Here is a 26,726-nt window from a genome sequence, read left to right as displayed (position 1 = left end):
TATTTTTTTCCCAAATGTGTAAATAACAGATTAATCAGTTACTATCAAAAACAGAACAATTGTACATATTTTTTTATATACTATATACAGTGGCGACCATATACTTAATAAGATAAAAGTACATTTTTAACTATGATATATGTTTAAAGAAATGAAGTGAAAATAAAATAACTGTAATCTTTAAAATTCGTATTGATAATGTAAATATTGAAACAAATTTTTTTCATATTCCAAAAAATAAGACAACATATATTTTGTTTAGAGCGTCAATTTCTGTAGCGATCAAATACTTAAGGACACTACGCATATCGTACTACACGAAAAAATAAATTGTCCGTATCAGTCTCGATCGAGTAGTTCATGTAATTAGGCGCAATATAAAGAACATTAATATGAGTAAAGGAAGAAATATCAAAACAACAAAAGTGCAATTTTTGCGAAAAAGTGGGAAATTTTATCACCAAATTTCTTCACAACTTGCAATATCTATAGTCGCCTGTCTTCAAACCATGGAGTACATTGAACGTTTTGGAACCACAGATAATGTTCCTCGTAAAATTAAGCAACAAAAAATGATGCCAAAATTGATCGAAAGATCCATAGACTCTCCGAACAGATAGATTTAAAACTGCAGTAACTATTCATTCAGAAATTAATTCTGATTTGGATAAAAAAGTAAGTATTTGAACGATACATTTTCGTTTAAATGAGTGGTTTAATGAATCGAGTACCACAGAAAAATTGCATTTGCCAAAGAACATTTTCATTGGACATCAAAACAATGGTCTAAAGTAATTTTGACGGACGAGTCAAAATTTAATTGATTTAATTCTGATTGGAAAACATATGCGAGACACAGTGTAGGAGAAGAATATATAAAGATTTGTACAAAATGCATAGCCAAAGGTGATACAAGTTCTAGGATGCAATGAATATTAATGGAACCGGTCCCATATATCATAGGGGGAATCATGGACCATTTTAAGTGTTACCCTCATATACCAGCAATAAAATGCCAAAGGATTGGATCTATCAGTCTGACAACGATCCAAAACATATAACTCGTATAGTAAAACAATTTCTAAATAAGCAAAATATTAAAATAATGAAGTGACCATTACAGTCTCTGAATTTAAATCAGATCAAAATATTATGGATCGATATTGAAAAATTCGTAAAACAAGAAAAACTAAAAAACAGAAGAATTATATATTGTTATCCAAGACAGTTAGAAGTATCAATGGAAAGATGCATACAATCTATGCTACGAAGATATGGAGAAGTTATAAAACAGAAAGTTATTAACAACTAAATATTAACATATAAAAACTTAAAAATTAAATAAAAATGCAAAATATAAAAAATATTTGTCTGTAATGTTCGTTTAAAATATTATACCTGAACTTAAACAATTTTCTTTTTTTTTGGTAATGTTAGTAGTAAAGAACATTTTTTGTTAATATTAAGTAAAAGCTTTTTAGCTATTGTATGCAGTAGTGTTTACATTTACTATATATGTAAGTAACTATCGTATAATCGCATTAAATTTCGCAATTTAGTAATAAAAATATAAATTTTTCAAGCGTCCATAGACCTATAGCTGTCACTATAATATGTATAATTTCTTTCTTTTTTTCTTATCATGTTAAACTTTGGTCCGTAACTGTAATTACTTGTCAATTTTACGATTTCATCTACCGAAAATGATAGAAAACATATCCTGAGAATCAAGTAATATTCCAACAGGACCAGGATCCTTAATACATAGCAAAATCAGTACAAAATCGACTGAATAATCAAAATTTTTAATTAGTAGATTAGCCTGCACAAAGTCTGGATTTAAACTCGATCGAAAATTTATGGACGCATTTAAAAAAAAAGTTATATTGTGAATGTCATACAATGGCAACATCAATCGATAATCTTTAGACTACAGTTCAAGAAGAATGGCACAATATTAGTCCGGATTATTGTGAAAGATTAGTGCAAATTATGACAAAAAGGATAAATGCAGTACTAAAGGCAAAAGGCCTCTGAATAAAATATTAAATCCTCAATAAATATTCGATGGAAAACAATATTATCTGTTATAATGGGCAATAAAAAAAAACATAAACAATCATTAAGTGATCTTTAGAAAAAGCTTTAAATACAATTAATTTTCATATATTATTTAAATATTTACTTTATGTTATTAAAATTTTGAAATATATTAATCCATTTCCAAAAATGTGTAAAGTGTGATTAGTTTTCCTCATCACTGTAAATCATTACCTAAAAAGATGTTAGAAGTTATAGAAAGAAAAGGGCATTATTGAATCAAATAAAAATGTTTATCCTATGATTTTGTCGCACACATTTTCACCTAAATAGGTATAATTTCAGAAAAAATGATGTAAATTGTGTGTTAGAAAAGGCAACATATGTTTATACTATTATACATAAACCCTTTTTACATTTAATTACTTTCGAGAAACACAAAATCCAGGAGTGTCTTATCATTTTGTTGCAGAATGTAAATAATTACTTATATAAAAAGGTTTCCAGTCCTTGTTCTATGCAACGGCTTACAAAATATACGAAGTTAGTTTATTCACAAACCTATAAAATATGTTCTTGAAACTTTGCAATATAAAGCTATTTATCTTAATAATATATAATAACAATAGTAATAACAATTATCATCATTATCATCATCATCATCATCATTATTATTATTATTGTTTGCTGTGTGCGCGGGTACGCGCGCTGGTATTGGATATCAGAGTAAAACTGAAATAAAATTTATAACAGGACGAATAAATAATGAATAGTACCTCAAAATGATAAATGAGCAAATAAACACATATGTTGTAAAAATTGTTAAAAATAAATATATTTTTCATGATAATACTACAGTCCACACGACAAATGTGGTAAAGGAATATTTTTTCCACAAAATATTCGTGTTTTGGATTGGTCAGCAAGATCTCCTGATATACAATTTTTGAATATTATCGAAAATTATTAGGGACATCTTGCAAAGCAGTGTATCAAGATGGCAGACAATTTTGAAAACATTAATGATTTAAAACAGAGCATTCTAGATGTGTGAGAGAATATAAGTCAAAAAAGTATTAAAAACTTATATAAATCTTTGCTAAAAAGAATGATAGAAGTCATTAAATGTTCAGGAAATGCTATAAGATATTAAGAATTGAATATTATTAACCCTTCCCTTTACATTCTAGCCTAATGACTCATATAGTATACTAACAACTCTAGTGCTATATTACTTACGTGTGTGCGTGTGTGCGTGCGTGCAACAAAAAATACAGTTGCTGTAATAAAACAAAATATTTATTTATTAACTAAACAACATTATATAAAACAATTTTTATATACATTACATAAAAACAACATTATATAAAACAAGCTGAAGTTTATAAATCCTCAACAAAATATAAATTTTATGTTTTGTAATTTGTCATAGCATGATATTTTTAGAAACAATCACCCATATGCATATGGGGTCTTTCAGGACTATCACAAAATTCACTAGTTTCACGTTTTTTTTCCTTTCTCTTGTCTGTTAGAATATATAGCACAATCTTGTTTCTTTCCCTTTTGCATTATATGCAATTTTTCATCAAGTTTAGTCTCAGATGCCGAAGTTAAAAATCTTGATCGTTCTTTTCAAAAGTTACCTACTAGTTGATGGACTAGTTGCTTGACGTATTTCAAATGTAACAGTGGATTTTTATTTTTGTTCTTTTTCACGCTTTTATATAAGATGTATGAATTTATGAAATACTTGCATCAGTTTATATTAAAATGATTAAGTCAGCAAAACATATTGTGTTGCTGCGACAGTACTTGTATTTCAAATGCATTATCGGCAACAACGGAGTGCAAAAGATTAATTAATTATTTAACACTTCAAGGTTTTCATCCAATGTGCTATCATTTTGTCCTTCTACATTTCACTAATAATTTTTTTTCTTTTAATAAAAACAAATATGTTGATCAAATCTAATTACATTTTATTTATATACAGTTAGTCAAAAGTCTCCATACACTGTAAAATTTTCTTGACATTGTTTCTCTCCAATGAGAATGTTAATAAATAAATAATTTTTATTATATTCAATTACATAACATTTATTATTGATGAAAAATAAAGAACATTTTATTTATTTATAAACAAGTAAAATGAAGAAAAAGACAAACAACAAAAGTAACGTCAGAAAAGTTTTTGTACAATGTCTTTAACAATTTAATACCAAGAATTCAGCAGGATGTTTACAAACAAGATTGAGACAGTGTTCCAAAATCAAGTACAAATTCTCATCTGCCAGAGAAGAGAAAAGATTATACACAACATTTTTCCGAAAATGAAAATATCGATAACAGTTTGCGAGTTAATTATAAAATTGTGCAATATTAAGAAAAATTGCTCAAATTATAAAGAAATCACACTTTTCTGTACAGCATGTTCTTAATAGATATAATAAAACTTGATCATTGCAAAATCGATGACGAACAGGAAGACCTCAAAAATTAAAAGTACATCATAAATGGGCTATTTTGCGAACAATGAGATATGATCCATAAACAAGTGCTACAAAATTGGTAGATATGATTGAAACTGACTACAATATTAAAGCATTTCTGGAACTATCGGAAATGTACTTAGGAAAGTTGGTTACAATGGCCGTATAGTCATATAAGAAAACCTTTCATAAGTAAAACTAATGAATGTAAACGTTTGGAATTTGCAAATTCGCATATTAATAAGGATAAAAACTTCTGGAATAGTGTTATATTCAGTGATGAATGTAAATTTAATATTTTTATTTCTGATGAATATATTGAAGTTTAAAGGAAACTAAATACACAAATGTAATGTAAAAATTTATGTCCAACAATTAGACATGGTTTGGGAGTGCATGAATGCAATAGAAGTTAAAAATTTAACATTTATTAATAAAATTATGAATCAAAATGTCTACCTTAATATTTTTAATGAAAATTTAAGTAGTAATGCAATGAAATTAAATCTATAAGGATCATTTATCTTTCAACATGATAATAACCCAAAGCACACTGCAAAAAAATTAAAATAATGGATATTATATAATGTTCCGAAGCAAGTTCATACACCCTAACATGAACCCCATAGAATATCTATGAAGCTATATTAAAATAAACTTAAAAAAATATAATATTAAAAACAAAAGAGAATTAAAATCCAAAATTTTATTTGAATGGAATAATTCTCACACAATGTAACTGAAAAATCAGTTGGCCCAATGTCAAAAAGATTACAAGAGGTAATTAAAGTGAAGGGAAAACTGAGATTATTAATTTAAGATATTATGATTAATATAGTTATATGTATGGAAACTTTTTTGACTTTATTTTTATTATGTTTGTCTTTTTCTTTATTTTACTTGTTGATAAATAAATATATTTTTTTTCTTTTTCATTAATAATAAAAATTATGTTCCTAAATATACTGGCGTAAAAATTATTTATTTATTAATATCCCAGTTGGAAATAAACAACATTAAGAAAATTTTAATACTGCATACGAAGACTTTTTTTTGATTAATTGTATATCGATAAAGGTATCCTGAAAACATATGTATAAAAAAAATTGAATTTATAATGTTTAATAAAGAATGATACATTAATTTGGAGATATGCTATTTTTTTATCCCGAAGTGTATACTACATATTTGTATATACCCATATATTTGTATATATGCATCTATTATTTTATCCAAATATCATCATTAGAATTATGATTAATAACAAGAGTTTTTATAAAGATAAAATTCATTGAACCTTAAGATCTTGATAAGAAAACTGACAAATGACATCTTTCAAACAACTGCAGAAGTAATTAATTGAAGTTTAATTCAACTGATAAAGAGCAGAGTAGTTAAAAGATGATCTAAACATATTACAGAAACACCACTTTGTACATGGACTAGTAAAAAACAAACAATTGAATATTAAATATTGTAAAATTGAAATGTAGTATACAGATCCGTTCGCCAAAGTATTGAATAATAATAAGTTTAACTTTTGAAAGAATGTGTTTACTATTTAATGTCTATTTTTTATTGTTAAATTTATTTGTTAAAGTGCTAAATAAGAGATTAAGAGAGAGTACTAGAGAAAGTATATTAACTAGAAAGTACTAGAGATAGAACTAAGAGAAAGTAAACTTAACAAGACCAGGATTTTACACACGCGCGAGATCTATCTGACAAAGTATCTAACCTTGTACTATAGCAGAAGAAAGAGCTAAATCCAATGAATGGCGACGATGTTCCTTTCAAAGTACTTCCCTTTGGAAACTATAACCTTCTTCCAACGATCCTGCCACTTTCAAATCCACGTCATCGAATCTTCTTCCCTTAAAAGAATGTTTCAATTTGGAAAACAGTCAAAAGTAGCAAGGAGCAAGGTCAAGACTATAAGGGAGCTGACAAAGCTGAATAATCCTGTGTTTCACAAGAAATTAGTGGATAAGTTGCAATGAATGAGCAGGTGCATTGTCATGGTTGTCAAATTGCCACTTTTCCACAAATCTGGCAGTTTTCTTTTCTGCATCACGCAATCGTTTCAAAACTTTTTTGTAATACTCTTTATTTGTCGTCTGACCTTTTGGAGCGTACTCGTGATAAATAACTCTTTCCCAACTTGCTCAGATTTTGACATGCTTTCTTTGGTTGTTACTCTTCGAGCATCTTCCATTGCAAAAATTGGGCTTTCATCTGGAGATCATACCCATAAACCCATGACTCATTCCCATGAATTTTGACCTTTTTCAACATTTCCGGCTTATTTCTGATTGATTCTAAATTGTTCTAGGCGACATCCATCCGATAATTCTTTTGGTCTTCTTTCAGCAACCGTGGAACGAATTTTGCAGCTACGCGACTCATTCCTAAATCTTGGCTAAGATTTTCTGAAATAACAGTTTTTGGAATTCCTAGGCTATCTCTCGGATAGTCAAACGATGATTTTAATTAATTAAAACTCGAACTCGTTTCACATTTTCAGGTGTTTCAACCATTATAAGCCTGCCAGAACGAGGATCACTTTTAAATCGTCTAAACAACTCTTTAATCCTTGTATCACTCATGGAATCATCGCTATATACTTTTCGAATCATGTGGATGGTTTCCGAACACAACAAATGGCCAAATTTTTGGCAAAGTTTAATGCACAAAGTTGTTCGATACATTAAGTCATTTTGAAATGCGACACGTATGAAATTCAAAGTTTACTCAACAGCTCATCATTGTCGGCTAAAGACTCGAAGGACTGTACTGCTTGGTAGGGACACTCATAAAGATCTTCCTTAAATAATGAATACTTATTATAGCACATCCAAATACAAGGTTAGAGCACAAGGTTGGATACTTTTCAGGCAGACCTCATATATATATAGAGAGATAAATAGAAATTGTCTTTTCGATTTGAATAGTTGTCGGTAATAGTAAAAGTATATGAATAGTAACGAATAATAGAAAGAGAAAATTCTACAAAGTAACAATCAAAAACAACTCAAATAAAAAAAATTTTCTTATTAATTAATATCAAGATATATCGTGTATAGATATGTGTGTAATAGGAAACATATTATTAGACATGCTATATATTAGATGTCCTCCAAAGTGAGTATTGTAAATCTGAAGTTTCTATGGTATAGAAGAAGACAAATAAAGGAAAAAAATATAAACATAATCCGATCTTAGTTAAACTTGTTTTCCATTTTTAGGTTTCCTATCAGTAATTAGTCAATGATTTGAAGCACACATGTAAATTTTTCAGTTAGTTATAATATTGGTGCATCTAATTCTAGAATAAATATTCTAATTCTAGAATAAATAATTCCAAGAAAAATGACTAGCAGAAAAAAATTAAACAAAAGTGAAGTTAATTGGATCTTGTTGTTGCAGTTAAAAAATTATACTATTACAAAAATTGCAAAATTATTAAATAGGACTTTTAACATGATATATATAATCTTCTAAAAATTCCAAAAATTTATAAAAAAAAGGAGCGATTGGAAGAATGTGTATTACAACAAAGCACAATAAATAGATTAGCATTGCTTCTAATTTTAAGGAAATTACAAGAAAAATCACTGAAAAAATAAAAGATTCACTACACTAATATAAAAAATATGTAAACAATATTCAGTGCAAATAAAATTGGAAGGCTACAAATGAACATCTAGAAAGGATAGCAAGACCCGATCTAGATTCTACAAAAATATTCCTGTTTGTTTACTGGGACTGTCAATAGTAGAAAGAAAAGCACTATCTCAACATAAAATAAAGGCAATACTTCATACTACATTAAACTCTTATCGCTGCAAGAGAAATCGCTCACAAAATTTAAATGAAAACTAATATTTAAAATGTTCGTTACTACAAATAAATAACATTGTAAATCAGACAAAAGTATAGATGAAGCTATGATTGACAATAAAATATAAGAACAATTAACATTTGTAAAGAAATATTTTCATTAGAAGAAAATCTGCAGAAAATTATTTTTATCGATGAGAAACAAGATTCAAATAAATGTTCATATTATTATCGAGATATTCGAAACGAACTATTAAGAAAAATCTAATGTCAGATTAAAGAAGATGGATTAATGATTTGGGCTGGCATTACATATAGAAGAAGATCAGAAATTAATTTTATACCAGGAAAACTGAAATACAATTTACCTACAATTAATAAAAAATCAAATTGATAAATATGCAGAATACATTGCTGTCATTCAGAATATATATTCTAGCAAGAAATATTGTGGTCCATACAGCAGAAGTTATTCAAGGATATTCTTCCAAAAAGAAAATTTTTATTCTTAAATAGCCAACATGCTCCCCAGACCTCGATATTATTGAGAATTATTAAAGATTATTATCACAAACAGACTATATAGAAGACACAGTTTGAAAATTTACATGATTTAAAAGCCTGTATTAATAAACAATGGGAAAACATTCTCCCATCCACAATCAGTCTTGTATAAATCTTTATCAACCAAGATCATAGGATAATAAATAATTGAGAACCATAGAAGTTCAACACATTATTAAGAACATCTTTATCTATATTATTTATATATCTTCGTATTTATAACTTGTATAATATAAGATATACATTTATACTTTTCAAATGTGCTATCATTTTATCTATGTCTATTTGTATTTCTATCAAGACAACACATTAATATAATACCAATCTAAATTATATTTATACATTTGTAAAAGGTTGTCTTCACATAGCATTCAGAATTTTCACACTATCATAATATGAAAATATGTAATATATAAAATTAGACAGCACACATGTGCTATTTTCTTTATTTGGAAATATACACAGGATGTGTAAAATGTATATTTCCTTCTTTTGATTGTAGGAAATATTTAAATATATCAAATGTATTATCATTTTGTTCAGCATTGTATAACAAAAGAAGTCTACGCCATATAATTTTTATTTGATCATTATGCTGATATAGAAATACTGTGATACAATAAAAAGACAAAGTGAAGTTGTATTTTTTGGACACCAAGATAATCCCGTTTAGTAAATTCTAAACTTTGTAGCCATTAACAAAAAATATGCTGCATTGGACTCTATTTTATTCCTTTTTTAGATTTACATAACCTTACTTTCTACCTTTGTCGTTCTAATGTTGTTCTGTTATATAGCCTGTCCAGTCTTCATTATACGTTTATTTATCCTATGCCCGCATGGTTTCTTCTTCTTCTTTTTTTTTTTACAGTTATTCTTACTATTCCTTTCGTTCATTTCTCATCCAATCTTTAAAAACTAAGCAGCGACATATACTGTCAGTGGCTTAAAACATTTAGACATGTATCTACTGAGATAAAACAGTAAGGAAATTCACCAATCAGAGTCGATTATTCCCTGTTCTCTATATTTTAGACAAAACGCAAACTGTAACGATGAAGAATTTGGCAATAACGGAATTCTTATGACTTACGTCTAACATTCGATCATATGCCTTCTAGTATTTAAACTCGACATTTGAAATTTTATGAATGTAACGCAGTACTAGTATATAGATTTTATGGTTATGTACCCAAACATTGCGATTGAAATTATCAAGAATATTATATTTTGTGTTTTAATGAAACGTAAATATAATAAAAAAAAAATCAAAATGATACAACAATCAGCAAGTAGCAACACTTGAAACTTAATAATTATATTTTAGCACTATTTCTTCAATGATAATTATGACTAATTGCAGCTTATGAGTTATGTTGTGATAACATTTACGTACTACGATTTACCGTTTAAAACCTTACGACAATCTGTAAGTAAAAGGCTTTAAAGTTAACCGTTGAAATCCTTCACTTTTCGTAACAGTAACAATAAAGTTTTGACCAATCGCGTTGCACGATTCAGCTGCCGTGCAAAAAAAGTTACGATTACTGCTCTTATTATGAAAGTGTATATGAAGAGCCTAATAATAGAGCCTAATAGTAGTAGCGGTCAAAAAATGCATGTTGGAATTCTGCTATGGTTCTTACAAATAGCTAATCGAATTGCACGATTCGGCACAATAAACGAAACATCTATAAAATATTAAATATAAATTTATACTCACTCAAAGATAATATAATAAAAAATTTATTTCACAATCGATAAACTTACTCTTAAAATTTTACAAAATCTTTCTTAAATATTTTAGATAATTTATTCTTATAATCTATATTTCAGCAAATAAAGTCAAATTCGTCATGATTGTGTAGTAACGTTGCATTACAGAATATTATGTATCTAGTAGGCTTCTGCATACATTTACAGTTATGCAAAATATGTGTGGCCAACTTAAGACTGTTCATCATCTTTGGTTTTAAAATGGTTTACGCCAACGATGAGAACAGGCTTAATTGTTGATCAATTTTTATGCATAAGATCTCATTTTAGAGATTTAATCTAGGATCCCGAATTTTTTAATTTTTGAAAAAGCTTTATTTTTTTTTTAAATAACCATGTTAAGAAATAGTATTTTGTCAAAAATAATTTATTCACAAAATAAAGATTTTTTATCGCAAATTTATATACTAATTATTATATGTTATAATTATTATATAATTATAATTATTACATCAATTATATTTATTACTCTTTATGCATTTGTCGTGAAACAAATATGTACCGACATCGTATCTAACACAAATCACTGCAATACGTACTCTACTATCAAAAAAAGATATACATATAAAAGATTGAAAATGTACTAAACAACTTTACGGTTGTTATGTACGCGTGAAAAGGATATAACTAACTCAAGTTGATTCCCGAAAAAATATTTGAAAAAGCAGGGTCTAGATTAAACCTTTGCCTTTAAAATGAGACCTTGTTTGTCAAAATTATGTAATGTCACATGTAGCAAGTTGTTTTTTCTGACTGCACAACTATATTATGGCTATATCTTGAAAATTCTACTTTGAATCTACTGAATCTTATAAATATACATAAAATTATGTTTGATTTCTTAGCGTTACTTTGTAAAAGTGTTTTCTATCTAAAAGTAAAGAAAATTGAGTTTAAAAAAAAAAAGTAAAAGAAACAAAGAAAATAATTCATATCATTTAATATGTGTGTATACATATATATTAAACATAGCATATTAAATATAGTATTTTAGAATTTATGATTTAAAAATATTTGTTACTTATTTTGTCATAATTTCACATAATTTATTTTTTACATTCACATATGTTTTTATTTGTTGATATACTATATATACAAATAGGTTTTTTAGTAATTGGATGTGTTCCATGCTCCGCAGTTATCCCTATAGGATTCTTTAAAAATTCAATCATTTTCTTAGTAAATATGCGATTAGTTTCATGTACTTCTGGATGTTGTAAATACTCATCGATCTATGAAAACAAACTTATTAATTAGAAAGTAAAATTTATGAAGATGTATTCATTAATAATAATTCTTACCTTTATCCACCTACATTCAGTAATCTCTGTCTGACACTTTATGATATCGAAAGTACAAGGTATTAAGTAAGCTACCATATACATATCTGAACAATTGAAAGTAGTATCATGTGCATGCCTAAAAGTTACAAGACATTTGAACATTGTTTGAACACCTGTTTCTTCTAATACTTCCCTTTGTACAGCTTCATCTATATTCTCTCCTAGAAAATAAAATTGTTAAAATTGTCCATTGACCACTTATTTCAATTAGAGATATTACCTGGCTCGACATAACCACCTGGTAATTTCCAAAACTGATTTCCTATAGAATTTTTCTCCTTTACAACTAAGATCTCTGAAGTTTTTTCATTAAAGACAAATCCTCCTACTCCTAAATTTGTGTGAGCGTAAGGTGGGACATTACAAACTATTTCTTTGTTCAACCAGTTATATAACATAACATATTCTTCTCTTGCATGATGAAACTTAAAGCCTTTTTGTACTAAAATTGGTATCCATTCGGAGTGCGACAAGTGTACACGAAACCATATTGTCCGTTTCTTTTGTTCTGACCAAGTTTCTAAGGAAGCTATAAAAAATCATTTATTGAAAAATAAATATTGTTGTAGAACTAAAAGAATATAGATTTATAATTTAGATTTTGATTGCTAGATATTTCATGTGCGTGCAAATATAATATGTTTAATGATATATTATTTGTACACGCATATGTATGATATATATCTTACTTGATCTATAATAATCATAAACAAATATCAAATAGTTGCGATTTTTAAAAGTAAGATTATAGAAAATAAGACAAGTCTGTACCTTTTAAACATTCAGAGAACATTGTGATGGGACAAGGTTCTTCAATGGAATGTATAGTTACACCATTATAGATGTCATTGTGTCCTTGAAAGCATTTTATAGACATATTTGCAACATATTTTTTGTTACATTTACTGCAATAAGAATATAAAATGTATCGAGATACAATCGTTTGATACCATAAGAAATCTCGTTTTATTGATGTCTTGATAACGCGAAACAGTTGCAGAGTTAAAATATTATACATTGGAATAATTACTACATATTATACATTTAAATGATTGTGAACTTAACTGTGTCACTTCATACAATTAGACATAGTTTATGTAATATTGACTATGTTGATAAAAATACGTAATATACGTTAGAATTAAAAAAAAAATCGTCAGCTTTGCAGTACGCAATTATATTTGAAAATTAAATTGAGGTTATACATATCATAAAATCGATAGAACTTCTATGTATATTTTTATATCCATTGTAATCACAAAGCATGTTTCAGAAAATAATGATTTAATATTTAATATCGATAAAAAAAATATTAGAGATATGTATAGTATATAATTTTGGTGTGTTCATACTATATGTACAACATATGCGCACACATTCGATGTTTGATAAGTACTAATAAGTACAAACATGATTAACGATATATTTTTTATTAAAAAAAGTCATATTTATACAAATGTATACGAATATACATTTGTTAAAGATGTATCGCACTTAAAAAAAAAAAAAAAAATAGATTCTTTTTGTTCATTCTTCGGCGATAGAAAAACTTTTCTTAAAAAACTTATCATAATACTTGTACGTTATTGATTACCTGATAAACTACATATATAGTAGAAATAACACAACTGATAGTACCTATTAGAAAGAAAATCTTAAGTTTTTTGTAAAACACAGTTTCATAATACTTATGACTTACTTTTGACAATGAACAATATTTTTATCTTTCTATTTCTCTGGAGGGAGTTTAATTTCTTTAGGAATGTTACAAATATTTTGAAATAATGGATAAAAAATTAAAAAATTAAAAAAATAAAGAAATAAAGAAACAATATAGTTAGAAATTTGTAAATATTTTATGGATCACTATGTGCAGCTTTTTCAAGTGAGTTTTGTAATTTTTTCTTTTTCTGTTTATTTTGTTTTTATTTAAAAATATTTTTAAATATTTAAATAACAAATGACAATTACTTTTATCACATGACGAATACACTCGTTATTCACATCTAAGAGGTTAATAATATATATTTTTACCACGAACTCCAGTATATTTTCGAAGATATTTCAATTTGATCTACGAACAGAATTTTTCCTTGCCCCAAAAATTATCGAGATCTTCATAAACTTTATTCGCCTGAGAATTATAATGCAAAGCCTCGCAAATACGACAATAGTGATGAGATGCGCTACCAAAATAACCGTGTTCATTCAATATTTTATAATATCGACGCCATTCGTGAAATTTAAGGTAATTATCAATATTGCGATCTAAATATTTTAGATAGTGCGCTAATTCGATTGGATTAGTAAAATCATCAACGTGTAAGTATGATCCTAACGGTAAAAGACGTTCGCAATCATTTCTCGAAGGACCCATGATTATCGGAACGGCAAATTTTTCATATCCATTCCAAAAAACTTTTTCAGTTAGATATTCTTTACAATTTGAATTTTCAAACGCGAGATAAAATTTATAAGCATTTAAAGCGGAACAATCGTTGTCAAAATGACCAGGACAAGCCGTCGTATTACCTCCCCTACATCGTCCGTAAATATCAAAATCTTCACTCAATAAAATTTTTAGAGAGCGAATGTATTCCCATCTGTGATTTTTGCCAGAACAATTGCTGCCCATTACAGCAACTAATTTAGTTTTCGATCTTACAAAGCTATTACGTAAATATGTTAAATCATTGAACAAATTTCTCGTGGAAGATATTGGAATAGTTCTGCCATAAGGTACAGGTATATCACTATCCATGCGGTACGACATTGACCAATTAAACAAGCCATTGTAATCTGATAACTTTTGATTTTTATATAAAAATGTATGCATTGGCGATTCGTCTGTTAAAAAGATCCATCTTTGATCCCAACGAGTCCTAATAGGTAAATCTTTTACACTTTTTGTAAGATGAAGATGAAATAAAAGTGCGTCTGCTTTATTTAAGTCTTGCGAATCGTAACTCAATAAACAATTATTGACCGAACAATTTTCCCACGGTGAATATCTAAAATAATTGAGAAAGAGAAATGTAGGTAATATGGTGGAATCGTATACACGTAATTATACAAACACCAAGCTGACTTAGTATTAGTAAAACGCCTAATATGTCTTCTTTCCAATAATGGTCCGTGCCTCCAAATTAGAATAATATAAGGTTTCTTTTTTTTCTGAATTATAAGCGGTAAAGATTTTTCGAACGATAAAAGCCAGTTTCCAAGTATAGACATATTCGTTAACTTAAAAAGACGAAAAAATTATGTACTATAATAAAACATCTATTGGTAAAATTTGAGGATTATAACGCAATACCTCTTTGTCCGAAACACTTTGTTTCCTTAATTTTATTGTTAATTCTTTTGGAAACAATAAATTTCGTTCTTTGATATTTAAAGATAACATTCCTTTAACAGAACGTTTATTGATACATTTATTAATAATAATATAACTACCGTAAATGATTAAAGAAATAGCACACAAATACATAAAAACGCGCCGATAGTTTCGAAACGCCAACATTATAGAAAGTCGATTCTTCAAAACTTAAGTTAAGTGAACCGTATCAATGTATTGTTAAAATTATGCACTTATTATAATACATTATAGAATTAAAAGAAACGCGATATCACATTTATGTTCTATCACTTTCAAACGCTCGACGTATAATGAATTTCTACTGACGTAAAACTACAAAATAAGATAAGAAAACAATAGAAAGAAGAAGGAAACGAGATCGTTTAATGATAAAAAAGAACCGCTTGTCATGAAAGTGCTCTCGATTGTGTTGGTTAACCAAGTGTTACTTTACTTGCTATTGATTTCATGTATTTTATTTAATAACGGGATTTTTATTATCGTGTAATTATGCATATATGTATAACAAAAATTTAACAGTATGTAATAATTTTCTTTTCATTTCCCAAAGAGATACAATAAAAATAAAATAATATTGTTATATTTTGCTTTATCTATAAATAAATATTTTTACAGATTTTACGCTTAATTAGTAATTTCAATTATTATTACTTATTAATTATATCACGTATAATTTAAGACATAAATTAATAAAACATATATATCATATAACTCTTTGTCGTTTCAAACTTCCAGAAAAATAACCGATTTTAATATCAATTTTTCTATGATTATAACTGCTAATTCAACTTAGATTAATACATTCTGCATTGATGCAGTTGTCAAAACTGTTATTACCTTTTGATTTCTCGATGTTGGCTGCGTACTTGAATTGTCAGCGTATAGTTATATCCTTCACCAATCCCATTGTTCCACCAATCCACCTAATTAGGCAAAATTATATATATGAGCTTCCAACTTTGAAAATAAAGAAAAGGATTCGGCTTGATTCCCTTGTTGTGTGCGTATGTGTATTTAGAAAATACTTTCCTCTTATAAATAATCTTCTTTTGTTCAATCATATACTCACTAATACAGTAGTGCCAATGTCGAAACATCAAAATTTGTAATGATACTAGAAACACACCACATTAACGTAAAAAATTGACAAAACAACAGCAGCGTCACCTTTCAAATACTAGAAAAAACTATTCATTTTTGAGGTCCTTCATCACGCATCATCGTAAGATATAAGAAATTCACCAATCAAAGTCGACTATTCCCTTCTCTCTACATTTTTCAACGTTGGGTGTAACGTAACGATGGAAAATTAAGCAATAATGAAATTCTTATGGCTTACGTCCTACATTCAACCGATGACATGTCTATGTTCTTTTTCTCATATCGAGATTGCTAACTTACACTTCTTTTATTTCTTTATTACTTAAGTTTCCTTTCTATGCATTTAATTTTCTTGGACAGAAAAAATTATGAAAACGCCGTGAACAAAGTTTAAAAATAATCCGACAAAGGCGTTACTAAACACGAATACGATTGGAGTATTCTATCTTCATATTCATATTTTATGTCAATATATACATCGAATTCCCTTGCGATCTTTCTTTTCTCGTTCTGTGTCGTATTGAGATAGAAAGAGCAGCACGTGTAATTAAAAATGAAACTCTTAAAGCGTGTAGAAAAAAAGAAAAAAACATTAAATGAAGATATGAATAAAATACCTAAAACAGATATAAAAGTAAAATTAAATTCAAAATCTGTTGAAAATAAAAAAAAGAGAAAATGTGATTTAGTTGAAAAAAAGAAAGGAAAATCTATTAAGAGATTAACAAATCTGAATATTTCTAACGTAATCGTGGAAGCATCCAAAGAAAAGAGAAAGAAAATTACGAAAGGAAAAATAAATGAGAAAAAGAATCCCACAACTGTTACTAATGATGAAGTTAAAAATAATGTGCAAGTACTAAATATTCCTAAAAACAGTACAAATAATATCCGAATTGATAAGGAAGAAAGTATGAAGGTAAAAAATATCATTCAAAAAACAAATAAAAGAAGAAAGGCTCTATCTAATATAGAGATACTCAAGAAATCAAAACATGATTCTGATATTTTTGCAAAACAGCAGCAAGCGACTATTATGAAAGATATTACTAATGTAAAAAATATACGTGCAAAAAAATCGCAGAGAAAAATGATAAAAACTGAAAAAAAAGAAGATGGCGATGATATTAATCTTAAAGATTTATCAAAGAAGCATATATTACAATGCATTTCAGCTATTTTTCATCTAACTCAAGAGCAGTTAAAGAATAAAAATATATTATTCTCTGAAGGATCTCAGCCAATATTTATGCAGGTAACTTGTATCAGGATACCAAAGATATCAAGAAGACAAGTAAGAATGTAAGTTCTATGTTAATATTAATTAAGAAAAACATTTTATAAACTTTTAATATTGTAAATATAGAGCTTGTATAGTTAATTTATAACTAAAAAATCAGCAAATGATTATACTTTATAATTACCAATGGATCCTTATGAAATTTTATGATTATAATTTATCTAATGATGCTATTCCGATATATATATTTTTCTTTTATATTTAATCGAATGTTACTATTTTATAATTCATATATTGTTATAGATTATTACCATATTCTATAATATCATCAGATGAAGATATTGCACTTTTTGTATGTGATCTTGAAAGGGGTAGAAGAAAGGATCATGAGCCAACAATAAATCATTATAGGGAGTTACTTGATAAATGTGGATGTACCAAAATCAAAGATATAATACCTATAAATCAAGTTAAAACAGAATATGATCAATATGAACTGAAAAGAAAACTCGTTGCTAGCTATGATTATTTCTTAGTGGATGGAAGAATTGCTGGACATATATCACATTTATTGGGAAAAATATTTTACAAAAAACGCAAACTTCCAACTTCCATTAAAATGAATAAGGAAGATTTAAAGTGTGAAATTGATTATGCATTGAGAAAAACGACTATGCAATTACATTCTTTCGCTGATACTCATATAATACAAGTAGCAAATACCTCTATGAAGAAGAAGCAAATTTTAGAGAATGTTCTTACTGTTTATAACCGTTTAACCGAAGTCTATCCTGGTGGTTTGTCAAATATTCGTGCTATTCGATTAAAAACTCCGACCGGACCAGGCCTTCCCATATACATAACACTAAGTAAGTATTATGAATTTGTAATATTCATGTAGAGTATACATTTATTATAATTGATTTAAATCTCATTTTCAGAAAATAAAAATACTGTACATATCCCTGTCATAAAACCGAAAAGACCAAAAGCATATTGCAATGTTGAAGGAGAGCTTACAACTTTATCTGGTGATACTAATGTGATAGTTACTCCTGATGGTAATGTTGTAGTCAAGCAGACATTTTCAAGAGAATCTGAAGATAGTCATGAAGAAGAAAGTGTAGAAGAAACTAAGTAATGATTTGTTTTTTAGAATATTATTTATTAATTTTAAAAACAAATTTTTTAATCATTATATTACTAAATGTAAATACATGCGAATATTTGTCAATATTTTTTCATAATGTTTAATTATTATATCTCCATTTCTTATTGAAATTAAACAACAATAAACAAAATATTTGTTCTAATTTTCCATAAACCTTAAAATAAATTGATTGAAAATGAAATTAATATAAAATAGTTTGGTCTTTATTTGAAATACTTTGATATCCATTAGCTGGTGTAGATGAAATATTATTAGGAACGCTGTTAGAATATTGCACATGTTTATATACATTTGCTGGATCTGTTATTATTTCAATTTCTTGAAAATGTTGAAGTCGTTTTATATCTTTATCTTTCCTCAGTTTCGTATTTGGTAACTTTCGTAACTTTAAAATTTGATGTGAACATAATCCAAATTCTTCACAACATATCTGTATTAATGTCTGATATGTTAGATCATTCATAGGTAGTTCAACCTCCACAAAGTCAGGATCGGGTGCATTTGCAATACGTAATTTTACTACCAATTCTATAAAAAAAAAAATGAATATAAATATTTATTAAAATAATATATCTGAAATATCTTTATATTCTTTTAAACAATATGAATTTTTTACCATCTTGCAAATGGTTATTATTTTTCAATTCATATCGAGTATGATTCATCCCTAAATGCTGTACAGGATCTACATTGGTAGTTACATTTTTTATATATTTAGGTATAAATTGATTTATCATTGGTCCATTTGTATTACGTTGAATATCAGAATTTAATAATTGTAAAATTTGTTGATTGGAGCATAAAGATACTGCTGTCTCTCCACATTCTGACCTTATATTTTTATCTGCACCATGCTTTAAAAGTAAAGCAACGACATCCAAAAAGCCTCTTTTACAAGCCCAATGTAATGGTGTCCTTTAAAAAGAACATTAATTATAAAAACAACTATAAGTAAAATGAAACAACGCACTAATATATCGTAACTAAAAACAATTGAAAATAACTGATATTAACAAAAGAAAAAGTTGTATAATTTAATGTATGTCATCAAAATTAATACCATCCGTTAACACTGTGTCGCGTGTTAACATCAACGCCTAAATTGACAAGTTCCTGAACTACATCTGTATCCCCAATACAGGCCGCTTTCCTCAGACGTTCTTCCAATATTTGTTCTTCCATGTTTCTTTAACATAAAACGTTAACTACATACGAATTTTTAAACTATTATTTATAAGATTAGTAAAATTGAGAAACTTTCCACTACTTCCACAAAATTTCATTGATTAACTTAACTATTTCAATTGCAAACCTTGTAAAGGTTTTACGAACAATTAAGATATTAATGTATTATTAAAAAACTGTTTTGATATATTTTATAAAATTAAAATATCAAAACTCTACATAATAACGATAATATAATAACTCTTTTACATAGCATCTCATTTTGATTTATATACGAAAATCGGATCAGAATACATTTTTAAGTGTCGTAGCAACCAATAAAAATTTAATCTGATCTTGACTTTTCACTTCATAAGGAGTAACCCTAGGGAATTTATATTTCTACATATTTTTATTTATATTTCTTTCATCTATAGAAATATATAAAATTATTATTGTGTTGTTCATTAACCGACATACTGTTATTTTTAGTTATATTATTAGTCTATTAGTCAATAATTTTTTTCTATTTTCAACGTGAGATATAAAATACATTGTTTATTATAGTTCTTCAAGTTAAAGCAAAGAAACATAGATACTTGAATACGGTTTTCACGCCATCTGGTAGCGGTTATTTTAGATTCATTGTTCTTCTTGTTGCTCTCACGCCATTTCGGTATAAAAATCTGTTTGGGAGCGGCTGACGTTTATACATTTTATCGTTCTGAATAAACATATTCTCATATAATATAGTGTGATACTTGAATTGGAAGATCAAAGATGGGAGAAGATTTCAATGGAGGTGAGAAATTCTCTAATAAGATGTTTTTGTCTTCATTCTTCGTAAGTCTTCCCGCGTTATGTGGAGATGAATGGATTTCTATGAATGTAATGGCCGGAGAGCTTATACTTGCACGCATAAACAAATTTGTAAATGTTTCTTTTTTTTTTTTGTTCTTTTAACTACCGTCAATTGACATTTACGTGTGCTCTCTTTTATATGTGTGTGTGTGTGTGTGTGTGTATATAAAATAGAAATACACAATACATATTTCTAAAAGAATTTCCAAACATTGATATACCTTAATTAAATATGCTTATACAAGTTATTAAGAAATATCTGTTGCCTTTTTGTTTGAAAAGTTTCTTATTAAAATATAATAAAAAAATATCTGTTTGTTGTCTTTAAATATAATACAGATATAACTAAATAAAGTATTAAAAAAGATTCTTTCCATAATTAATTCGATTTTATTTTATAATTATTCCTATTCTACAAGATCGAGAAAGACAAGATAGAGAGAAGGATCGTGATAGGGATAGAGATCGTGATAGAAGACATAGATCACGTAGTAGGGATCGTAGGAAGAGATCAAGATCTCGTTCCAAGGATCGTAGAGATCGTAAAAGAAGCAGTTCTCCTAAAAAAAGTCGCAGTTCTAGAAGAAGGAAACCATCTTTATATTGGGATGTACCACCACCAGGATTTGAGCATATTACACCTTTGCAGGTAATTTAAGAATGATAAATGTTAATTAATAATTAATGAATGTTAACTTAATTGTTATTACTTATTATTTATTTTAATTTTAATATTGTAATTATTTGTATAACAGTATAAAGCAATGCAAGCTGCTGGTCAAATACCTGCAAATATCGTAGCAGATACACCTCAAGCTGCTGTCCCTGTTGTCGGTAGTACGATTACTCGTCAAGCAAGAAGACTATATGTTGGTAATATTCCATTTGGAGTCACAGAAGAAGAAATGATGGAATTCTTCAATCAACAGATGCATCTATCAGGCCTTGCACAAGCTGCAGGAAACCCAGTCCTTGCTTGTCAGATCAATCTAGATAAAAACTTTGCTTTCTTGGAGGTATAATACTAAAATTACAATTATTTTCTTTATATATATATATACATATATATACATATACATATATATATATATATATATATATATATATATATATATAATTATTATTATGAGGGAATTATACAAATATATCCAATTTTTTTTATTTTAGTTTCGTTCAATAGATGAAACTACACAAGCCATGGCCTTTGATGGAATCAATTTTAAAGGACAAAGTTTAAAAATAAGAAGACCACATGATTACCAACCAATGCCTGGGATGACAGATAATCCAAGCATGAACGTGCCAGGTACGGTTCCTGGTATGTTTTATGCATACATTTTACATATCAGTGTATAATATGTGATTATAGAGTAGTATTCTAATGTATATACTCAATTTAGATTATATTTATTAACACAATTATTAATACAATATTATATTTATTAATTACAGATTCTCCACACAAGATTTTCATTGGTGGTCTACCGAATTATTTGAATGAAGAACAGGTATGCAAAAAAATCTACTATACCATTTGTATTCACTGCACACTTTTTAATGCAGTTCTCTTTCATTGAAGCTCGATTTTTGGTTATTGAATGTGTATTTAGTCTTGCATAAAAATTATAAAAATAAGCATCAATGACTGGGAGGAAACTGCAATGCGAAAATGTTAGGACTCTATTGCTGTAGGATTATAAAATATGTCAATCCTCAGCACTATGAGTTAAACAAAAGATTACATTATAACATAGGTACTTAGCTATTTAGCGGAGATTAAACAGAGGAAGGTGTACCAGTCTGCCAAAATTCTACAGAGGTATGTATGTGTATCCACTGGATTTCTGCGTCGATTAGGTCATTAGGTAGGAAAATCAGGTTTCGCTTTCACCAATGTCTGTGGATTAGCAGATGCGTTCAATATCTTCTTTCATTCCTTTATCATTGTCACACATCGTCCCGAAGTTGTGCAGGATAGATACATAGATAACAAGGAAAATCGTTAGAGGCGTTGCAGCATTTAAATGGCATGCAGTCGCAGCAGTCGTTTTTCTTTTACATCCTTTCTAGGCATATTCTAGGTCCAGCCAAAGAAATTCTAATTCGACAAACTCGAACAAGAATAGTTTAGCAAAAATGTCGCAGTTCGAATATAAGAAAGGAAGGGGAGTTGTTGCAATTGCATTATTATCCATGAAATAAAAGTACAAAAAGTCAAGAAAAGATTATATTACATAGAATGATGCAGAAATTTCATATAAACACGTGTACTTGGCAGGAACATTATTACAGAGTCATCCAACTTTCTTATGGCAATGATGCTTATGCAACAGGACTCTTTATAGGTCTACAAGTGAAACAAATCAACGTTTTATCTAGCAAATTGGTTTTATTTTGGATGGGATTACAGGGTCAACACATAATTTTATGTGCATCTGGTAACAGCTCCAAGTCTTCTGGTATCTATTCTTTTCAGGAATATCTTTTTCCCTTGCAGCTATTTTCTTTACAGGCTTTACAGATCTTCATCTTGTGCCTCATTGCGTTTACAGGTTACGCAAATGAAACTTACGTGTTCAAATTTCAGTAATGTGTCTTTAGGCAAAGAGAAAATACTGAGAGTGACAGAGAAACAAAAGTAAACAACTGCTATATTGCATCATTGGAGATAATAACAGTTTCCTTACAGTGAATATGATTAAAATAGAATGAAAAGTAAAATCCTTTGGTTATTGTAAAAGTAAATTGTGGACTGATACCAGTGCCCTTTCTCCCCATTTCTTAGCTTAGGGTCGCGCTGATCAAAAGCATTTGCTTACCACTACCACTACTTCTACCACTACTTCTACCACTACTACTACTACCGAACATGACAATATACCACACTGCCTGGAGAGAGGCTAGTCCAGTCCCTCGAGGCAAGTACTTATCTCATTTTCATGCCTTCGTACATTGGGCTTATGCGATTTTGCAGCCCCTTTCCCGAAGTCTGTGATTCTCCTGAGCTAATGGTGCGTTCTTTGATTTTCTGGTAGAATTTATCGGTAAAAGCATGTTGCTGGCTTGTGAGGAGATCAGGAATGTTTTTGTTAAATCTATATGAGGAAGGTATGTTGTATTCTACCTCCTCGATAGATGCAACATGCTGTTATCTAGATTTCAGAGTTTACAGTTTCTGTGATGAATGAGTTCATGTAAGTAATATCACTATATAAATACATATATGCATATATATATATATATATATATATATATATATATATATACATACTATATAATATATGTATATATATACACATACTTTAACATAATAAATCAATTATAAAAATTCTAGAAGTGAGAAATTATGCTTAAGAAGGGTTTAATTTAGATATATTAGAACTTCTTAGGAAGGAGGAACAAAGCAGAATTAAATACTATGTCTAATAAAATAATGTAAACATTATTACAAATAGATATTAACAGGCACATCTATACATTCGAAAATCAGTTTCATGTTCTTGTACTATGCAATTTTCTGTTTGAATGAAATTTTTTTTCTCTTTCAAAAAATTGAACATGCCTTATGTACATATCGTTAACTTTATTACATTTTTCTTGCATTAATTATTCAATATGTATATCTTACAATATAATGGAATACATTACGAAGTATTTTACATATAGAAAATTTGTTAAAAACCTATTACATATCCATATATTTGGTTTATAGTCTCTTTCAATAAAATAATTTAAACAATCATTAGAAGAATAGAATCTTTTAAAGAGACAAATATAAATAAATTAATATTAATTTTATAATTTTAAAAGGAAAATTGCATGGTCTACATTAGTATAGATTATTTTATGTAACATACATGAGTACAAAAATAATATCATTGTGATAATTTAGGTAAAGGAGCTACTGATGAGTTTTGGCCAACTGAGAGCTTTCAATTTAGTAAAGGATTCGGCGACAGGACTATCAAAAGGTTATGCTTTTTGCGAATATGTTGATGTGTCCATGACGGATCAAGCAATTGCTGGGTTAAATGGTATGCAGTTAGGAGACAAGAAATTGATTGTTCAACGAGCTAGTGTCGGTGCAAAGAATCCTATGATAGGAGCACAAGCCCCCGTACAAATTCAGGTGCCTGGTTTATCCATGGTAGGCACAAGTGGACCTGCTACGGAGGTAAATATATAAATAAATGTATCATTCACATAAGACATTGAAATAATGTAACTTTTATATATTTTCAGGTACTTTGCTTACTGAATATGGTTACACCAGAAGAACTAATGGAAGAAGAGGAATATGAAGATATTTTAGAAGATATCAAAGAAGAATGCAACAAATACGGTGTAGTCCGATCTGTAGAAATACCAAGACCTATCGAAGGTGTTGATGTTCCAGGATGCGGAAAAGTAAGTTACAGAATTTTTCATTTATTTTATATTTTTATGATTGTTTATTACTATATATAACTTATTATTATTTTGCAGGTATTCGTTGAATTTAACAGCGTTATCGATTGTCAAAAAGCACAACAGACTTTGACAGGACGCAAATTCAACAATCGTGTAGTAGTTACGTCATATTTTGATCCCGATAAATATCATCGTAGAGAATTCTAGAATGTAGATTCTTCTTTCTTACCAATTAATGATTGGCTGTATTGTATAATACATACAAGTGAATAATCTGATATGTCTTAAAAGTAAATATTTCGTGAGAACAATATTCTCTGTAATTCCTTTTAATTAGAATATAGAAATCATTCAACTATTTTTGACTGCACAGTGCATTATAGTAATAATTTGCTATAATTTACGTTCATTTCATTAAATGAAATACTGTAATTCTTTATAAAAAAAAAATGCAGTATAATTAATAATGCGTGGAATATTTTATAGTTTAAATAATATAATCAATTGATAATTTGGAAATAAAAAGTAACTAATAATGATATTAAATGGCATTGTTAGCTGCAATATAAGAAGTTTAAGTAATTATGATGGACAAAAGAAATAAAACATTGTCACTGTGTTTATACAGATATGATTTAAAAATTATATTGATTACTACCCTCTTAATATATAAATTAAAGTATACATGAACTATAATTTAATAATTTTTTATACACAAAAATGATATATGATTATAATTATCTATTAAAAATTAAGCTTCGTTTTGTACAGCTGGTTGGTATGAGTGGCTTTTTGTTGTGTCAGCTGGATCAATTACAAACTTTTGTAGTAAAAGGTAAAGACCACCGCCTATTAACAACATACTAATTCCACATAATAGCACTATTGCCCATGCGGGTATAGCTGTACCTCCTGAAATAGTTGAAACATTTATACATTATTTTCATCTAAACGTGACAATTTCATCAATATTTTACAATTTTTACTCACTGTAATATTGTCTTGTAATTGTCTTACGACCGCGTAGTATTTTACGTCTTGCCTCTATTCCATCGATGAAGATTCCCATAATAACTATGTATCGTCAAATATAACGTAAGTATTTTATAATATTGTCATATACAGTAAAATGTTTTAAATATTTGTTTATATTTACTTACGCAAACTAACTGCGAGATAGAATAGTAACTTTTTTGAATACATGTTAATTAATAAAATGTTCCAACTTCACTTGAAGCAAAAATAAAATTGAACTTCTTTTCAACACACAAGAATTGGGTGTAGCGTTGATCGTCGGATGATGAATCAACGATGATAGATAACAAGTGATAACAGATAATATAGA

At 28.1% G+C, this 26,726-nt stretch overlaps 6 protein-coding genes and 1 pseudogene across 10 annotated transcripts; 2 read left to right on the top strand and 5 right to left on the bottom strand.

Moving 5' to 3' along the window:
* Window positions 1-3,321: 3,321 nt before the first annotated feature.
* Window positions 3,322-7,985, bottom strand: LOC127071477 (uncharacterized; annotated as a pseudogene).
* Window positions 7,986-11,637: 3,652 nt separating this feature from the next.
* LOC127071390 (uncharacterized) lies at window positions 11,638-14,039 on the bottom strand. Its single transcript, XM_051010639.1, has 5 exons — window positions 14,027-14,039; window positions 12,827-12,910; window positions 12,276-12,584; window positions 12,014-12,216; window positions 11,638-11,944 (listed from the first exon to the last, which is right to left on the bottom strand). Exons 2-5 carry the CDS (start codon window positions 12,846-12,848, stop codon window positions 11,759-11,761), a joined length of 720 nt encoding a protein of 239 aa, XP_050866596.1. The 5' UTR covers window positions 12,849-12,910; window positions 14,027-14,039; the 3' UTR covers window positions 11,638-11,758.
* Window positions 14,040-14,096: 57 nt separating this feature from the next.
* Window positions 14,097-16,243, bottom strand: LOC127071388 (4-galactosyl-N-acetylglucosaminide 3-alpha-L-fucosyltransferase 9-like). Its single transcript, XM_051010634.1, has 3 exons — window positions 15,372-16,243; window positions 15,144-15,298; window positions 14,097-15,066 (listed from the first exon to the last, which is right to left on the bottom strand). Exons 1-3 carry the CDS (start codon window positions 15,576-15,578, stop codon window positions 14,130-14,132), a joined length of 1,299 nt encoding a protein of 432 aa, XP_050866591.1. The 5' UTR covers window positions 15,579-16,243; the 3' UTR covers window positions 14,097-14,129.
* A 783-nt stretch (window positions 16,244-17,026) lies between these two features.
* LOC127071386 (ribosomal L1 domain-containing protein CG13096-like) lies at window positions 17,027-19,076 on the top strand. Its single transcript, XM_051010630.1, has 3 exons — window positions 17,027-17,837; window positions 18,079-18,644; window positions 18,717-19,076. The coding sequence occupies exons 1-3, from the start codon at window positions 17,089-17,091 to the stop codon at window positions 18,914-18,916; spliced, it is 1,515 nt and encodes a 504-aa protein (XP_050866587.1). The 5' UTR covers window positions 17,027-17,088; the 3' UTR covers window positions 18,917-19,076.
* Window positions 18,920-20,515, bottom strand: LOC127071389 (ankyrin repeat domain-containing protein 40-like). 4 transcript variants are annotated; one of them, XM_051010638.1, is made up of 4 exons: window positions 20,426-20,515; window positions 20,007-20,132; window positions 19,563-19,861; window positions 18,920-19,474 (listed from the first exon to the last, which is right to left on the bottom strand). In XM_051010638.1, exons 2-4 carry the CDS (start codon window positions 20,126-20,128, stop codon window positions 19,128-19,130), a joined length of 768 nt encoding a protein of 255 aa, XP_050866595.1. In that variant the 5' UTR covers window positions 20,129-20,132; window positions 20,426-20,515; the 3' UTR covers window positions 18,920-19,127. The 4 variants fall into 4 exon arrangements, with proteins under 4 accessions (XP_050866595.1, XP_050866592.1, XP_050866593.1 ...); XM_051010635.1 differs by having other exon boundaries at window positions 20,381-20,496; XM_051010636.1 differs by lacking the exon at window positions 20,426-20,515 and adding an exon at window positions 20,243-20,419.
* A 146-nt stretch (window positions 20,516-20,661) lies between these two features.
* On the top strand, window positions 20,662-26,023 carry LOC127071387 (splicing factor U2AF 50 kDa subunit). 2 transcript variants are annotated; one of them, XM_051010632.1, is made up of 8 exons: window positions 20,662-20,912; window positions 21,391-21,620; window positions 21,727-21,987; window positions 22,139-22,289; window positions 22,424-22,479; window positions 24,864-25,145; window positions 25,214-25,378; window positions 25,457-26,023. In XM_051010632.1, the coding sequence occupies exons 1-8, from the start codon at window positions 20,891-20,893 to the stop codon at window positions 25,586-25,588; spliced, it is 1,299 nt and encodes a 432-aa protein (XP_050866589.1). In that variant the 5' UTR covers window positions 20,662-20,890; the 3' UTR covers window positions 25,589-26,023. The 2 variants fall into 2 exon arrangements, with proteins under 2 accessions (XP_050866589.1, XP_050866590.1); XM_051010633.1 differs by having other exon boundaries at window positions 20,664-20,912; window positions 22,139-22,277.
* Window positions 25,996-26,684, bottom strand: LOC127071393 (uncharacterized). The gene is made up of 3 exons (XM_051010648.1): window positions 26,542-26,684; window positions 26,372-26,455; window positions 25,996-26,293 (listed from the first exon to the last, which is right to left on the bottom strand). The coding sequence occupies exons 1-3, from the start codon at window positions 26,582-26,584 to the stop codon at window positions 26,133-26,135; spliced, it is 288 nt and encodes a 95-aa protein (XP_050866605.1). The 5' UTR covers window positions 26,585-26,684; the 3' UTR covers window positions 25,996-26,132.
* Between the last annotated feature and the right edge of the window lie 42 nt (window positions 26,685-26,726).

This window comes from Vespula vulgaris, chromosome 21, assembly GCF_905475345.1.
Source record: "Vespula vulgaris chromosome 21, iyVesVulg1.1, whole genome shotgun sequence".
Classification (NCBI taxonomy): domain Eukaryota; kingdom Metazoa; phylum Arthropoda; class Insecta; order Hymenoptera; family Vespidae; genus Vespula; species Vespula vulgaris.
The sequence above is the reverse complement of the archived record's forward strand: the minus strand, read 5'-3'. Positions and strand labels throughout refer to the sequence as shown.